Genomic DNA, 18,561 nt, shown 5'->3' on the forward strand with positions numbered 1-18,561 from the left:
ACTGTGTACTGTCCCGTAGGCGACATATAACATATGTGTGGGGCCCTGTGACGGTTTAATTTTGAAGTCGAAATAAATGATTGACTCGTGAGCCCCATGAATCAGGAGAGCCAATAATATTATTTCCTTTTCGAGTGCATTCGCCAGGTTGATTCAGCCACACACCGTTTGTGAAAGTGTGAACTGTGCATTTTCATATTTGGCTCTCACTACAGATTTCTAGTTCCTCTTTCCGAAGCTTTTTTTCCACAGTTGAGTTGCGTGTGCAATGGGTTGTTTGTATAAATGCTTTAAAATAAACTTGGCCACTGTCTACATTTTTGATTCATCTCCCGCGTTTGACCTTTGAGACCTTTTAGCTTCGTCAGACGCAGGTTCTAAATAAAAGGCTTTTGGTCTTTTGCACACAGAGCGAGGAGCGTCCTCCCTCGTTACACCACTTCAATGGAATCTATCAGAAGTGGTTTCATCCCAGCTCCGTGGTCTGCAGCCTGTGTTTGATCTACCTGGTTGTGAGTTTGATTTTGTTTGAATAGAGACGAAATTCTTAGCATGTGTCGAGCTGTGGCTAAGATGTTGGTGTCTTGATAACCGACATCGGTCAGGGATATTGGTGCGTACACGATTTCCTTACATTAGGGGATCTTTCCACATTTTGATCCTTTTTTTTCTTCGTCAATGAAATGTACCAAACTGTGCCTAGTTAATAACTTAAGATATTTTCTTAAATAAAATCTTTGCTCGAAGTAAGATTTTTCTAAAATCGTATCCAAAAAAGGACTATATCAAATATTTGATACCAGCTTTCAAGACCTGAGTTTTCAGTTGCTACTTAGAAAGTATTTAGGCTCAAAACCCAACCCTACAAAAGAACCTCTCCTGGCTCCGTGAACAAGGATTTGAAACAGCAGCCACCTTAAAAATGTATAGAAAATATTACAAAACAGTACATTAACTAAATGATTCATGATAAAACAAGAAAAAACATACAAAATATGCAAATTATGCATTGGAAAGATATGGTCTGTGTGATTTCAAATATCCACGCTATGTTACATTACATTACATTGCATGTCCCTGAGTGTAGGCATTCTCTGTGCAAATATTAACCTTTTATTTCTATCAGGCAGAAAAAATTAACTTGGTATGTCAAGTTGTGATATAGCAACACAACAATATCACAGAGCACATGAACAATACTTTGTACTGTTGTGCTAATGTTTAAGCACACTGCATAGCTACACTTTGTTCAAACACTTTGGATATTATATGTAAATACATGATGCACAGTCATGTAGAACATTATCATTTGAAACAATCTTAATAGGATTAGACAAAAAATAACATGGAGTCTTGGGATTTTAACCCAGTACAAATATCATAATCCTTTGATTGCTAATACAGCAAAGGTGTATGATTCAATCAGGCAGTGGTGAATAACATGATTTGTCCAGCCTTAAAGTTACTCAAGAGAAAAACTGTTAGGGGTTAATATCAATAAAAAAGTATCATGCCATGCTTTTTTTTTTTTGGCCTTTTGAATCTGAAGCACTTGACCGACATCTTTCTGCAAACCTTACAAGACATCATCCATGTTGAAACAACTGGGAAACCGATTCAGTGTGTGGCGGGATACAGTCCTTTTGATCTCATTTCTCAAATGGAACGTGACCATTCCACTCACAGGGAGGATTTTTCTGGAGGATTTCGGGGTCATTCCTGCCTCTATTTATAAGTCGACAATCCAGAGATGACAGACGAGAGCGGAGGGATGATGTGCAACAAACGTTCCCTGGCCAGAATCCAACCACAGTATACGCTACCTGGCTTAACCACTTTAAACTATTTTTAGTTTGATTCCGACGGCTTAAGAAAACATATTTATAGAGATGCAGGTATACAGCGTCCGTGGCCCCAGAGGTGATTGGACTTAACTTTCCGGGCTCACACTGTCTTTCACTTTTACCTGATTACACTCTTTTTTTATTCACATACAAACACTTAATGGCTCCAAGCAGTGCTTGCTCGCTGGTCCTGCTGGAGAATTATACGGCAAAGCTAAATCCAAATCCCATCAGGGTGCAGAGAAGCTCTTAAAGCATCAAATTTCTCTTCCTTATTTCCTCTGCTGGTAGGATTAAGGTTTCACGCTGGTGTCGTGTTACAAGCTACTTCTGATGTTCCTAAAAAAAAAATCATTCCTATCTAAACACTCAGCCACAATTGCCTTTTCTTACAGATGATTTCCTGCTTGTTGTTACCCAGAATGATCAATATTGTTGTTGTTTTTTTAAATATCACATCAAATTAGTTGTAAATGCCCCTTTGCCCACACATGACATTTCACATAAGATTTAAAATTTGCAACTATTTCACAAATCCAAAACTGTATTTCTAATTTATTTGGCAATGTACTAAACCTGCTTAGCTTCAAATAGCTAAAATACCCATATCCAAAAATTCTATATTTCTGTAGCCTTTGGCTCATTTATCCATGTGTCCATTGTTTGCCTGGGTCATTTACAAAAGCTTTGGAAATGGCTTCTCTTCATAAAGAGAAAACAAAATGAATGGGTTTCAAATTGAACCACTGGGAAGCTGTCAACCAATCATTAGCAGGGCTTTATTGAAGGGGCCAACCCAGTCAGCAATAATGATTCTTCATCTCTGCCCACTCCACAGGAAAAATAATGGCATGCTGCCTCCTGCATTGTCTTAACTGATCAAGTTATTGCTTACGTAAGATCCTTTAATGGTGGGCGTAGCCTATGCCTGCCGAAGTGTATGGGGCACTGCAACAACCCAACAGAAATTATACAAACAATAAGGCTACTAAGTGATCAATATACACCTTAATAATTTAGGCAAATTCAAGGGGAAAAAGACAGTGTAACCCATCATGAGGAAGCACATCCTGGTGCCGTCTACAGAGCATATTGAAGTGTGACGAGGTAGCAGGAGGTCCTGTGGGTGTGGAGAGGGAGGGACTGAGGAATGTGGATGATTATCTGCCCTCTCCACATCCACCAAAGAACTAGCATGCCAGCTGACCTGTCGGGCAGTAACACTGCTGGGTGAGATTGTTGTGAGGGTTGTTCCGCAGGACTGGCAACTGAGTGGCGAGGTTACACTACAAGCAAACGGAGCTCTTCCACCACGCCAGTGATGGTGTGGCTTGGCGTCGGAGTTTGTGGCCCCTCTGGGAATAATGAAATGCTTGGCTGTTGAAATATGAGAAACCACACAAACATCACAGCAGTTTTCATTCTTTTTTGTATGAAAAGAGAGACGCTGCATGTTGTATCAGTGTTTTTGATGATAAGAACCCAAGTGCAAGATTAGGGTGCACTGTTACATTCAGTCAAATTCAATATGTATAGCTATAATTACATTAAATGTTTACTTAAATGTCCCAGTTGATGGCCAAGCCATAAGACTGTATAACACCTCACCCGTGGCTGACAGAAAGACTAGACTTTAATCTAAACGTAAAACGTAAATCCCGGTACATTTGCACCTTCATGTTACCATGTTCCTCTGCACACTATTGGTAACTGATTGTACTACTGCACTATTTCCACTGTTAATATTTCATTTAAATTCTTGAATGAATTATTCTTATTCTCTATATTTTTAGCAATTTGTATATTTTACATTTATTTGTGTAGATATTGTGTGCTGTGTGAAACGTGCTGCTGTTACACGGGAATTTCCCAGCTTGGGATAAATAAAGTAACTATCTATGACCTAACCACCATACGCTCCTTCAAAATACATATTGAACCAATTCAATAGCTCATACTAATGTTTAAATTGCAGATGGGCAATGTAGTTTTGTTGTTTATCCATCATAGAACAACTGAATAGCAACAAGAAATTATAATTTCCTTAAACAATTAATGGATCTGTGTATGAAATGCCAGAAAATTGAAATAAATAATGTTTTATATGTATATTTCTTTCATTGTAGAACCAACAGTCAAAAACATAGTAAGGGAGTACATACAATCATTGTTATTATGATTATATCTTAATTATAATCATAATAATAATACGTAGTATTATTCATTATTAATATTATACTATGTGTACTAGTATAAAACGTGATGGCTGTCGCGCCCCCATGTGTTGGTCCCGTGTATTGCTGCTGGTCTTGATCTTTGGGTTTGTCAGTCGTAACGTCATCAGAGCGACGGAAGTAGTCTTTTCTGAAAAAGACAAATCCGGCTGATTCATTGTAGACCGTCGGTTTGAGTCGCACAGCAAAAATAACTTACACTCTTCTTAACATTTGACACGTTTGACAACAGGTAAGTGGAGTTATAAGTGCCTTAATTAAGACAGCGAGACGGAGTCCGTGTAAGTAATGTGTTGCTGCTTCTCTGGTGCGAGATGACACGGGCGAAGTTAGCATGAGTAAGCTATTAGCACGCTAAAGCTAGTTGATGAACTGAACGAGTTATTGTCACTCGGTCAACGACAAGCTCCTCCGTTGTTTTTTGTTGGCAGCAAAAACGCAGTGAATGATTATTAGAATCGGAACATCAACACCTGCGTATTCGACGGTTTATTTCCTGTTTACGTGACTATGGGTACATCGGCTAAGCTGATGCTAACATGCGACTTGCGGGCTAACTTCGTTACTATTCGGGATCTCTTCGGGTGCTCCAATATAATAATACTGTCTCGGATTCGATATTTGGTGGTGTTGAAAGACACGAAATTAAAATTGATCTCGGTCTGCTACCAGTAACATAAGATATGCCCTGGCTTACAGCAACACAAGCAGAAAGAAATTACAGAAGCACCATGAAATACATCTACACAAACTACATCCTTCAAAAGAATGTGACAGTTGAATGATCACCCCTAAATTAATATTTATAAAAACTGAACGGATCATAACTTCCAAGTCAGGTTTCATTTCAGAACTGTTGTAGCAGACTGCATGTGTTACAATGACAACGGATTACAGGCAGTGTTGTCACTACTAGTGCACTAAATATATATAAAACACTATGCTATATAATAGAGAAACAGTCTAATATAGTATGTCATGAGAATAATATAATTTTCGTAATAGTAAAAATATTATTGTACATTAATACATCAAGTCAACAGTTCCACTCAGATGCAGGCTGAAGCTACAGCTAGATATTCATTGATTTAATTTTTATCCTGCAGTGTGTGTATATGGTCCACAACGTATGCTTTGTGTATTTTAAAATATTTTTTACATCTGATCTTACACTTAACTCATGAAAAATCCAAGGTACCTCTCTGATACCTGATCATTTTAAGGGTTGTTGGTCAACTGTATAGTTTGATGGCAGCCTAATGACTTTTGTTTGGTCTTTTTAACAGATTCTGATATGGACCGGCTGCTGAGGCTTGGAGGTGGAATGCCCGGGCTTGGCCAGGTAACGCAAAGATTGAGTTGTACATAGATAAACTAGATTAACGAGTGTTTCTAATGCTTCGTGGCACAACTATGAGCAGATGTGCAAGACCCTCTCAGATTCAGACCCTTAACTTTTTCATCCACAAAACCACCTGCTATTAACTTAAAGCTAAACAGAACTATTGTCTTCAATTTTCCTAAAATTACATGTACACTTATATTTCTCATTTGTTATATATTTTTTAAATAGTGTTTTTAGATAGCAATTCAAAAACATTAGGGTCGGCCACTCTGGCCTCTGATCCACTCTCAACATTAACAAATCTTAGGGTTAACGTAGTGTACCACAGAATGAAAGACAAAGCCATAACTCATTAGTTATTATATGCATTCAACATTTGCATGATTCTTTGATTGTAGTGGTTAATTTGGGCAAATACTGTGTTTGAAAGGCCTGAACAACTGGTATATTAATAACTCTGCTTTGACTCCTCAGGGCCCGCCAACAGATGCACCCGCTGTGGACACAGCAGAGCAGGTGTACATCTCCTCTCTGGCCCTGCTCAAGGTACTAACACATTATCTGCACTAAACATTCTCTTTCAATGTGGTCGTCTTTATTTTTGTCTTTTTAAATTACACTTTTGTGACGTCTCGTTCATTTAGATGTTGAAGCACGGGCGTGCTGGTGTACCGATGGAGGTCATGGGATTGATGCTGGGAGAGTTCGTTGACGACTACACAGTGCGCGTGATTGATGTGTTTGCCATGCCCCAGTCAGGAACAGTATGTTTTCTCCCTAATATCAGGAATATTTTTATTAGCGAGCGGTTGGATCGAAAAGTCTCATGTAACATACTGTACTTCATGATTTTGATCCTCACAGGGTGTGAGTGTTGAAGCAGTGGATCCTGTGTTCCAGGCCAAGATGTTGGACATGCTGAAACAAACTGGCAGGTAAAACTTACAGTCAGAATATTTTGATTAATTCTCCTGGTCATATTTAGACTTTAATGAAAGAAAAAAAATACAGAAGCCAATTTCTTAAAATAGAAATTCTACCATTTTCCCCTTACTAGCAGCTTACGGATTGTTTTAGGGCCGAGTCATTTTACAAGGCCCTACTTTGTAGATGAAATGACATGTGTTCAAGGTCAATTTTAACCTGATAGTTTTTCAACACGTATCTTGAAACACATTTGCTGTCTTCCCTTCGTGTTGCTCATTAGACCAGAGATGGTGGTGGGGTGGTACCACAGTCACCCTGGTTTCGGCTGTTGGTTGTCTGGCGTGGACATCAACACGCAGCAGAGCTTCGAGGCCCTGTCAGAGCGAGCTGTCGCAGTGGTGGTAGATCCCATTCAGAGCGTCAAAGGAAAGGTAAAAATGTGTGGCTGATGCTGAACCCTAATAATAGGTGCATTAAGCAAGACCAGCTATTGATTGTGAATCAAAAGAGAAGTAGAAATAATGTACTGTTCAGCAAGCTGGTCTCACGTGTGGCCCCGATCTTCCCCAGGTTGTTATCGATGCCTTCAGATTGATCAATGCTAACATGATGGTTCTGGGTCATGAACCAAGACAAACCACCTCCAACCTGGGACATCTGAACAAGCCTTCAATCCAGGTAACAATATAAAGATTTACTGAGTTTTCTTAGCTGTTAATGAACAAAACAATGCATTTAAAAATCATTATGTTGTACTTAAACACAGAAAATCTCAATATGTAAGCACTTAAATATGTCTCAGGCATTTTTCTGTCAAAGATCCAAACAAAATTCAATCAGAAGAATAATTCAAATGTTTGGTAGGGGGTTACGTCAGTGTTTGTGGATATTCTAAGGTCCAAGCAAAGAGTTGTTTTTTTTCATGTGGTTAACTCAATGGTTTGTTTTTTATTGTTGGCAGGCTCTGATTCATGGACTAAACAGACACTACTACTCCATCACCATCAATTACAGGAAAAACGAGCTGGAGCAAAAGGTTTGACAATACACTTTATGATGTATAATACTTTTATAATTCACATGTTTGAGTGTTTTGTACTCGAACATGAGATACATGGCTCTTTGTTCTGTTTAGATGCTGTTGAACCTGCATAAGAAGAGTTGGATGGAGGGGCTGACCCTGCAGGACTACAGTGAGCACTGCAAGCTCAACGAGACCATTGTCAAGGAAATGCTGGAGCTGGCTAAGAACTACAACAAGGTGCTTTTTTTTTGTGTGTGTGTGTTCTAGTGTGCATTACTGCATGACTCCACTGAGTGTGTACATTTGATTGGAATATTATTGTTGGCTTTCATTTCCTTTCACAAGGATGTATTATTAATCTTAATATAAACGTTAACACTCTGTTAATGCAGAGATCATATCACAGTGTTGTAAACAAGACAATCACTGATCTATTATTTAATTCACTTGCTGGCTCCTGTGCTGCAGTCATAGAATCAGTGAGCTCCTCTGCTGAGTACGTTGATACTTGATGCGTAATACCCTATATTAACTGGTCAAAAGCATGCATGTTTTCTTCAGGTTGTCCATGACCATAAAATGATATTCAGTATTTCCCCTGGTGCCCCTCAAGTATAAATACACAAATGTTGTGGCTCTTTGAGATGTGACACTATCGTGTTTCCGACTCAGGCGGTTGAAGAAGAGGACAAAATGACCCCAGAACAGCTGGCAATCAAGAATGTTGGAAAACAGGTAATGAAACCAAATGTTTTCTTTTTTTGTAATATGAGAAATTGCTACATCAAGGTCAATATTTGTGATTATTGTTGAAAAGAAGTAGAAAACTAAGGGAAATGTTCTCAAATGTTCTGTCCTTCCCGCAGGATCCCAAGAGGCACCTGGAGGAGCATGTAGATGTTTTGATGACATCCAACATTGTTCAGTGCCTAGCGGCCATGTTGGATACTGTAGTTTTCCAGTGAAGGTCCCGTGTGTGTATAACTGTTAATATTGCAACCATTTGTCTTCTTTTATATAAAATAAATGTATGAATGAAATGAGGGCAGTCACTTGTGTTTGCTTTGAGTCGGACATCTTGGCTGGCGTCTTAACTTTGCTCTCGAGGCAGCAAAGTTCTGGCACTGCACAAAGCTTTATTTCTGTTTGAATCAAAATATTGTTTGGGGTTTGTTTGTTTTCAATAAAATGTATTTGGCAGTATTTTTGGACAAATGAATCAACAGAAAAATCTGTTTTATGACATAATTTTCTATAGAGCGTTGGTGTTTATCTGGATCCATCCACAGTTATTTACAAGGTACAACTGACTTACTTTTTTTTGCATGACATTATTTCTTATTTCTCTGTAGTGATCAGAATCAAAGTATGATGTGAGACAAACTAATGATGCATCAACCTTAAAGGGATAGTTCAGTGATTTTGAAGTGGGGTTGTATGAGTTACTTATGCATAGTTAATGTTACCCTACGGAGATGGTGATCAGCGATGTTAGTGGAAGTAGCGGTGGAAATAGCTAAAGTCAGAGTCAGACAGACGTTTGCAAAAAAACCCGGCTGTCTGGTTGGCTAACTAAAGAAGTGAAAAAAAGCAGTAATTAGTGTACAATTGGACGATCAGGTGGATCAGTAGTTAAAGCCGCTGTAGTGGAGCCTCTGTATTTTGATGTAATACCCATCCTGGCCACTGGATGGTGCAAGAGGGGAAGCTTTCATTACACAAACGAGTTGCTGTGGCTTGTAAAGATTTTACACAACATTTCAGCCTGGTCATGTTCCAGTAAATGCATCAGAGTTTTAACAGACCTGAAGGGATTATTTTACAATTTTTTTTTTATCAAGTTTGATGTAACAGTTGGCAAGAACATACATCGCTGATTCCTTTGCCAAAAATATAAAACAGCCAACTTTATATCCTCTTTACCGTGTTCACTGTAAACTCTTATTGCCCCACTGTGCCTCACTTCTGCTGACTGTGCGTGAAAATTAAAAATGAGAATTTCTTCATTCTCAAGTCGGAAAAAATGATGATGATGCATCATCATCCATTCCCAGTTAAACAAAAAAAAAAAAGTAAGGAAAAACAAGCGTGAGTGATATGTCCTTTTTTAAAGTGTAGATGTGCTTATGGTTGAAAAAAATTAATGTGCAGTTGATGGTTATGAAAATTCTGAAGTGACTAATTGGCAGTGAGGACATGACAGAAAAAAAATGTGCTGAGGGTAGTTTAAATATTTGGCTTTCAGATAGGAATGATAATTATCTAAACTGTGATCTTCCATCTGTGGTTTGGTCTGAACAAGAGATGCAGCATTAACACCTGGATGGACGCAGTTTGATTGAGAAGGATAGATTGTCAACAATAGTCGAGTGTTTTCTTGTTCTGATAGTGGGAGCTGGGCCTAAATCATGCCAGTATCCATCTTAGTTTTATTACAGTGTGAAGAAAAAAAACGTCTGGGTTAATGGGCTCACAGGATCTCTGCCAGAGACGCATCTTATGTTGCAGTGACTCCAGTGACCGCAGAGAACATATGGTCTTTCTCCACCCCGGTCCAGTTTACACTAACTTGACAGAGAGTTACGACCGATGTGGCCTCCTGCCATCGTGTTCGACCCTAGGCTGGGCTTCAGGTTACATAATTCTTGTTCCCGACTGAAATCTTTTTAGCGAATTGCACAGGATGAAATTGGCTTTCCCTCGATGTGAATGTTGGAGACTGTGAAATGAGATGAAACGCCCTCCCTCTGGTGGGTTGGGGAATGTGGACCTGGGCCCCAACATAGTCCTTACAAGAAATTCATGAACTAAAAGACAACCCCAGCTGTATAGATCTCAGAGTATTAAAACGGCTGCTTTTAATCATTGTAAAATATATTTATATATTTATACATTTATTTATATATTTCGCAAAGGGATCGAGATGATTAAACAAGGAATAAATTGGAACTTTTTTCGAATTGAAGATGTGAGCAAGACATCTATCAAAATAAAGTATAAGGGGCCGGGCATGAGGAAAAAAATGAGAGGAGGACGAACTTCATGATTTTCATGAATAAAGTCGATAAATCGAGAGGAAGTCAACTGCACTTTTGTTTTTTTCTCCTTCTGAACAGACGCAGCTTCTGGCACAATCTCTCCAGAGACCTAACTCTGATTACTGCTCGGTGTTTATGTGCCGAAAGGGATTTTCCTTGTTACCAAAACTGATTCTGCCGTACAATTTTGCCAATTCGTCCTCACACGTCAACATTTCACCTTTTTTTTTCTCGCCACTTTGTCTTTACTCCTAAACGGTGTAACCTGCAAAACACGGCAGGATCTTTTATAAATGCTGGCGCTGTGTGGTGCCCCGCCTCAGACGGCTGGCAGACCGAGGAGGACGGCGGCGGGTCATCTCAAGTACGTGCCCTCACAGATGAGTAGTTAAGAGTGCTGTGAAAGTGCAAAATAATTACAGCCTTTCCAAAAAAAAAAAAAGAAGATGGATATAAATCAACTTTTTGTTTACGTGAACTGCTTTAAACTCTTTGTCGCCGAGTCGGGATGTTGTGAAATGAGGCGAGGAGGTACAGCATGTTTCAAATCCAAAATCGTCTGCTTGAAAACATTCGGTTTGTTCTTCCCAATCCCACTTAATGGTCCATTTATTAGCTGTTCTGGAGCGTTTGATCATTTGGCTCTTGGCATGTTGATCCACCGCTTTTGTCCAGACTGAAATAGCTCGGCCTGCCATTAGATTTCATGCATGGTCCCCAGAGGGGGTGAATCCTTCTAAATTTGTCAATCCACCTGATGTAGGTAGTAACAAACCCACAGGTTGAAGAAGAAAAACACCTCAGTTCAGTTAAGTATGAGCTTGGTTCAGACTCTCTTGGTCTCCAGATGTTAATCCCAGGGATTTTTGGAGGTGCCCTGACTCTTGCTCCACCGGGAGGTTGTGGTTCGGGGCGACATGTCTCCACAGCTGTTGGCTGGGTCGCTATCAAACTTGGTAAACACATTCGCCACTATCGCTCACTGTGTAATTTTCGCTCAGGTTCTTTGGTTTATAAACCAAATACTCGAAGAAAAAAAAACGAATCTGCCAAACTGAAAACAGCTTCTAAAGTTATATGTCTTGCTCTGCACACTAGTCATGGCTTTAGCAGTGTGTGCACTGCACTGCATGCGTGAGAAAGTGCGGCGTGCTCTGCACCTCTGGATGAGCATCTCTTCGGGCTGATGAACACTCACCCGTCAACCTGTAGCCGCTTTCACACGGCCTCCGCGGAGCGTTATCTCCATCCCCACTGTGTTTCACCTCCTCTGCACTGCCTGTCAAATGTGACCAGGCGAGGTTAATGTTCGGCCTTTTGGGTTTGAGTGTAACGCAAGCTGCCCGACAGCTGCGTTGTATCTGACACCCCCCCCCCTCTCGTCCGCACTGCCCCGCCCCCTCCGTTAGTTTGCCCTTGACCCCGCGAAGATCCTCACTTTCTCAACGCGTCTGTTTAGCCAAGAAATAAACAGATGTGCCGGGCACTTCGTACCTGCAGCCTTTTCTGACAAACAGTAATGTACACAGCGTGAAAGATGGTGCCTGACAACTGGGATACAAGGAATGTGGAGTGTAATTGCATTAAAGCTCTGAATCGGACGGAGGACTTGGACCATAGTTTGAGCGGCCGGAGGTCGTCCTTGTGTCAGACATCGCCAGCCTCACGCAAACGTAGAGGAAGGCAGATATGGCAAAGTAGTCCCGCTGCCTCCGGCATGCCAGGTCGACCACATTTCACCTCAGGAGTACGTGGGCTATGACTGAGATTGGCTCCCAGTGAAAAAAAAATGCGATGAATTAAAGAGGGTGTATTTACTGGAACTCTGTTCATAGGCAGAATATTTTTGGGGGGTTAATTAAACGAAACGAATGAGGCACAAAATGAGAGGGTGTGGTCGTGTTCGAAAGGCTAGACATGCCCGGGAGGTAAGAGGTTCTTCCTCACTCCTCTTCCTCTACACAAACATGATGTTTTGCAAAGGGTTCTTGAAAAGGCCATTTCAAATGCAGGTTCTCCTTTCGACTGCTACGTGGAAGCTTAGAGAGAGAAGGAGAAGAGATTTAGCTTTCAGACGCCATAAAACACTGAATGTGCACTTTTTGAACCTAATCATTTGGTATTGTTTTAAGTTGCCCTTGTTTTTTTCCAGTCTTTTATTTGTATCCCGTTTTTTTTTTTTTTTTTGCTTCCTCGTAAAAATTTGAGGCAATTTTGAAGCGATCTGAATTGAATGGAGCTCTACAGACATCAGATAAATAAACGCAGCAGTGTGGACGGGGGAACTCTTTGTCCTCTGTGCTGTCAAACCGCGTTGAACTGCTGATTCCTGGGAAAAGGAAACACTGACTAAGACCCCATTTGTTTTCAGGCCTGTGCAAAAGAGCTCGGGTTCGGCGGGGAAGGCCACTGGCCAGCAGTCAAACCTGCAGCTACACAGAGAGTCCGCCGACCAGCCATTTCTTATAATTATGTGAAGTCGTTTTCTCCCCATGTTTGCTCTCTTTGTCTATGTTATGCAACGCCAGGCCATATGCTTCCAATCCACAGGAGAGAGTCTGGAACAAATATGAGGACAAGAATTTACCAGAAACTCCTTATCTTCTAAAGCAAAGATAAATGAATCGGGAAATAGTTCCCCCCCCCCTCTCTCTCTCTCTCTCTGTCACTGTTTGTTTAAATGTATCCCCTGAGATGTTAGATAGTCAAATGATGGAAAGGACGGACAGGAAAGGATGGAACAGTGAACAATTACACAAAGACCATCCGGAGCAGTTCACAACATGCAAGATGTTTTTGGAAGGCTAATTTTTTTAGACCATAATTGGGCTCAATTTGGTGTGTGTGTGTGTGTGTGTGTGTGCGTGCACGTGCGTGCATGCTTCAATGCTTGTGGTACTTTAATGACAGTAACCGTGCCATTGTGTTGTGATGTTACCGGTTGCCCGGGACTACATTTCCTCTCATGCATGATGATGTCATTGTCCACAGAGTTTCCACCACAGCCAAAGGGGCTCTGCAGAGATGAGGCGAGCATTGGGTGTGTGTGTGTGTGTGTGTGTGTGTGTGTGTGTGTGTGTGTGTGTGTGTGTGTGTGTGTGTGTGTGTGTGTGTGTGTGTGTGTGTGTGTGTGTGTGTGTGTGTGTGTGTGTGTGTGTGTGTGTGTGTGTGTGTGTGTGTGTGAGAGAGTGTGTGTGAGAGAGTGTGTGACGTGCAGTCAGACCGGCTGCGTTTGCACAGGGAAGAGCGTCGTGTTGAACAGAACCGCAGTGGTCTAGTCTTCTGGGACTCACCGTCTGGGTCAGTGTTGTTTAAGTCAATAAGGAACTATGTCTCACACACACACACACACACACATTGGAAAATAAGCAGCTATATTTACGGTATATTTACCCTTTGTCCTTTAATTTGAGGATACATAAGTTAGTCTTCCTCTCAAAGTGGCAGTGAGGAGATATGAACAGGGAGTCTTGCATGGGAAATGGAAACTAATTGCATAATTGACTAAAAGAATGCTCCCGTTAAAGTTTTACTTTGTTACATTCAGTGGTGTAGCACAATATTGCAGGCCTCCCTTTATGTTAGGAAGGTTTGAAAAGGCCCCCCCCCCCCAAAAAAAATAAATCCCAAACAGATGTCCTGAAGGAGACTTGTATGTGATGTCAGCATTTATTTATTGTGTTATAAGTATTCTTCCAGAAACAAGGAGAAATTTATACGCTCCTGATTTTTCCAGTTTGGATAATTATGTATAATAATGTAATGACGTAGTTGTTAACAGAGAGTTCTTATGTAGGTGGATCAAACTTGAATGTTTAAACAACGTGAATGGAGTAATTAGGACTGATAGCAGGTAATTGTTTTTTATTTTATCCTACTCTTTAATTACACAGTGAGAACAACTTATGTGGGCTGTACTAAAAATTATTGACTTAAACTTTATTTTTGTTTCCCTGTAGCTACGTAGCTTTTACAAAAATACCAAAAGCAAACTGAAATATCTCAGCCGCTATTGGAGGGATAATCACAACATTTTGTACAGACATTCGGATCATTTGTTTAAATCTAGAACCATCAGCAGGCCATATTTTATTTATGTCCAATGCCTTGGTTTATGAGAAAATGCCTGCAAAACTAATGGCATTCCCATAAATCACTGTTGGACATAATCCTCTGTCCTCACTATGAATGAGGACAGAGGATTATGTCCAACAATCAGGACGAGATGGATTTATTGAGAACAAGTACGAAGGTAAAGTCCCAAAAATTGGAGGACTCCATGCAACATAATAAATTCATATCTTCAAATATCACATTTGGCTACATTTATAAAACTGAAAATTTGGATATACAAAAACTGATTTTCATAATCTTTAACTTCCTTTTTCATATATGTTCAGAGGCTTTACCTCAGAAACCTCTGGACTTCCTCTTTGGCCATGAGACAATCACCACAGACCGAAGCATCTCCACAACAAACGCAAACGTTCACAATGCCTCCACCCTGACATTGCTACATATGCAAAAGCAGAACTTATATTTAGATTTGACCATGTGTGTCTTTCGTTTCTGCAATGTTTAGGTCAACTGTAGTTCACGCTGATAGACAGTATCTACATACATAGCAGGTGAAAAGTTTGCTTTACATACAGGCCAGTTATTGAATGGTGGTTAATCACTGATATGTTACTTCCTTTACCTGTACGTGCACTTCACACCGCCTGTTGTTGTGTCACAGTCTCCGCTGAGTCAGATGAAGTCTCTTCAATGTGTGAACACCTGACGATGTTCCAGCCTGACATATTTGAACAAGTAACCCGCTTGTGGTGCGTCTGATGTCATGTGCCGGATTCCTTCGGGGGACGATGAGCTGTGTAATTACTGGATATTGGAAACGGAGAGAGACATCAAAAGCACAAAGCACTCACAAACGCATGCACGCACGTACACACTGCGATGATGTCATGCTTGCTTCCCAGGACCTTCTGTCATCGCCTATTTAATGGTCTGCACGGCTGCAGGACGAGACAGACTACCCGGAGCGGACAGTTTGCATTTTGTCTGACAAGAGTCAGCCGAAGTGAATGTGGGGCAGGGCCCAGATTGTTTTTTGAGAAGGTCTGATTCAGTTGCGGGCCTCGGCTCCTTTCGGATTCTTTTTTTTTTTTGCAGCTCTGTTGTCCTGTTGCGTTTTCTCTTGAGCCTGGCACAGATTAGAAATGTAATTTACTGGCACAACTGAGTAAAGAAATAAGAAGTCACACACCAAACTATTGTGTCCTTGTCAGAAGATCACTTTGTTTCCAAGAGTGTGAGGATGTCTGTTACGGGCCTGTAACTCTACTTGCTGTGGTGAACTGTAATGATGTGCCTACTTTGTGTCTTAATGGGGGAGAAAGCTTTGGGAAACTCCTTTTCCAAAATGTTCCTAATGTTTTCTCCATGCAGAAAAATATTCTGCCGGGAAAAATTGTAATAGGGTTTGCCAATGTGCCTGTCATGTAGACTGTGAGTCACTCTCTCACAGCTTGGCTTTTTGTGTGAGCTCCATTGCAATACACGTGAGTCCCAGTCAGGCCGGAGTATTGATCGAGCCGTGTAGCTAAATGAACCCTGAAGTTTAATTTTGCAGTAAATTTGCTTTTCTCAGCCCTGAGAAGTCAAAGAGGCCTTCCAGTAAACCATTAACAGGCACATTCATGCACAGTGTAGTCTCAAAGTGTTGTGGTTATAGTGTTTGACTCTCTGTGGCACGGTCCGTAAAACATTCTGGCATTTCCCTCAGAAAACAGCGCTGTGGCAAATGGTCTGGGGAAAGGCTGCAGTCTCACATGGAGCCAAATGGAGAGAAGTGTTTTCCGACGGAGACCAAAAAAGGCAGTGGAGCGTTGTGCGGGGGAGGGTGAGATGGGAACAAAAAAAAAAAATGAATTAAAACGAAACTGTAATACAAGACAAGTTGGACTGATATCCTCACCCACGTGAAATGATTCTGTCATGACGCCGCTGTGGAGAGACTGTTTCCACTTTCTCTTTGCCCAGAACACAAATTATATCACTGGAAGCCCATCATTGTGGTTTTGTTTATTTTAGCCAATTAATTCATCAGGATCATTCCGCATCAATGGCAACTTTTCCAAATCCCACCATAAGTTTAACATTGAACCTTTCGTGAAAATCTGAAAGTAAATCTCTTTATATTCTCGTTGGTAACATGAGGATGTAATGTGACATCAATGTGTGAGCAACCCGTAATGGTTTAGAGAACTACAAATATTATATCAAATTTTGAAATACAGATGCCTGCAAGAGGTGTGTTAATGGAAGTATGTAACTGTAAAATAAAAGTGGTCCTTGCATTGAGCCTTGGGGAACTCCGCACATCATGTTGTTCCACTTGAATGCATCATTACTTTGGGAGATAAAGAAGTTCCTGTCCTGTGAACAGGACTTGAACCACTTCAGGGTTGTTTCGGAGAGTGTAAGGACAATCCTGTCTAAAATTGTAAAGATTAGATCATTTTAAGAACATAAAGTTGGTTTACTATAATGAAATGAGCTGAAACTAATGGCTATGCGAGAGGTAGGACAAAAAGCAAAGTATACTTATGTATACTGAATGGGAGCAAGTGGAGGTTATTTCTTGTTGGTGGGTTAACACACGTGTCACTGTTCTTTCTCTTAATATCCAGCCAAGAAAAACACATATTATTATACACATTGAATGATAAAACTCCCCACAATTTACGTCCAATCCAATCCAATACATGCCAGGCGGAGAGTAAGGCGTGGAGCTCAGGGTGATGGATGGGCCTGTAGCTTGAGAGACTTTGAGAGTTTGTGCCCTCCCACGGACTTGCAATTAAGAGTTGCCTTTTAATTAACTGTAACCCCAGTCCTCCCCCATCCTTAGCCAAGAGTTATATGGCCTAACCGTAACCATACCTAACCTTTTATTTTGTTTCATATGTCTCAACCACAAAAACAGAGAACATCAAAACAAAAAGAAAACACAGTTGAGCGTCCATCCCATCGTTTTGTCAAGTTGTCCACTGTCAGTGTTCCTGTCTACCGAAAGGTTTTTGACATCACTCATTGTCTACTTTACAGCGCCAGCATCATCACCACCCCACCAATGCTGAAGTGATCCCATTATAACCCTCCTGTCAGCCACCATCGCACCCTCTGAATCAACCCCCCCCCACCCCCCACCCCCCGCCCCCCATCCCGCCGCCTGACACTGAGCACAGTGTGTCACTTCTAGCAGTGGTGTCAAAACAGGATCCGAACGTAAGGGGTGTCTGCAGAGTCAGAGCCGGCGAGTAAAGATTTTCCCCCCGCGGTGCGGTTTTTACGCCTCTCGAATTCCTGTTTCATTCACAAGATCCTTTGGTGAGCTCACGAAATGCACAAACGCGGTACAGAGGCTGAGCACAAACACCTCCTGCATTTCTCAGACAGTGTTTGTTGAGGTGTCTGTGTGTTTTCGGTGCGTGCGTGTATTTGTGGAGCTGTCTGCCCGCGTGCACGTTGAAGGGGGCCGTGGTGGTCTCCACATGAGCACTTTCTCCGCCAAGCAGACCCCTGTTGACGTAATGTCGATAGGATCCTCGCCGTGCATTTCCCAGAGAACAGGCCGACCTCACCCGGGACGGGGCGGGTGGGCGCCCCCCTGCGTACGGCCCCAGGTGAGCCGGCTCGTCCGTGTCATCAAGACGGGAAGGGGTGAGTAATGGTGACGCTTACAGCAAGGTACACACTTAACGACATTTCCCCTCGTTTGTTTGGAAAGTGTGTCTGCACATTCAAGGGGCTCAGTGGTGGAGGCGAAGGAATAGCGGGAATCACATGTTCGTGTGTGTGTTTGTGTTTGTGTTTGTGGCGCACAAAGTGGGTGAGTTTCGACAAAGGATTGCTTCTTTGGCAGGGAAATAGTTTTTTTTTTTATTTTTAGTCCTTATGAGCACACACTGGCGAAGGGAAAGGGAGAGTGTCGACACACGGCAGAGAGAGAGGGCAAGACCCTAGCCTCATTTCTTTACTTGCCAGAATCTCACAAGCCTCGGTTCTGCTTTCCCTTTTGAGGGGCCGACGCAGGGAGAGTCAACTTCACGTCGCTTGTGTCGTCAGCAAGTTGGAGGAGTCGGGC

General features: G+C 41.5%; 1 protein-coding gene across 1 annotated transcript; it reads left to right on the forward strand.

Annotated features, from left to right (window-relative positions):
• Positions 1-4,164: 4,164 nt before the first annotated feature.
• On the forward strand, positions 4,165-8,414 carry psmd14 (proteasome 26S subunit, non-ATPase 14). The gene is made up of 11 exons (XM_035629199.2): positions 4,165-4,310; positions 5,365-5,420; positions 5,898-5,969; positions 6,068-6,187; positions 6,288-6,358; positions 6,631-6,781; positions 6,921-7,028; positions 7,312-7,386; positions 7,486-7,611; positions 8,047-8,109; positions 8,241-8,414. The coding sequence occupies exons 2-11, from the start codon at positions 5,373-5,375 to the stop codon at positions 8,337-8,339; spliced, it is 933 nt and encodes a 310-aa protein (XP_035485092.2). The 5' UTR covers positions 4,165-4,310; positions 5,365-5,372; the 3' UTR covers positions 8,340-8,414.
• The last annotated feature ends 10,147 nt before the right edge of the window (positions 8,415-18,561 follow it).

The sequence above is a fragment of the Scophthalmus maximus genome, chromosome 4, assembly GCF_022379125.1.
Source record: "Scophthalmus maximus strain ysfricsl-2021 chromosome 4, ASM2237912v1, whole genome shotgun sequence".
Classification (NCBI taxonomy): domain Eukaryota; kingdom Metazoa; phylum Chordata; class Actinopteri; order Pleuronectiformes; family Scophthalmidae; genus Scophthalmus; species Scophthalmus maximus.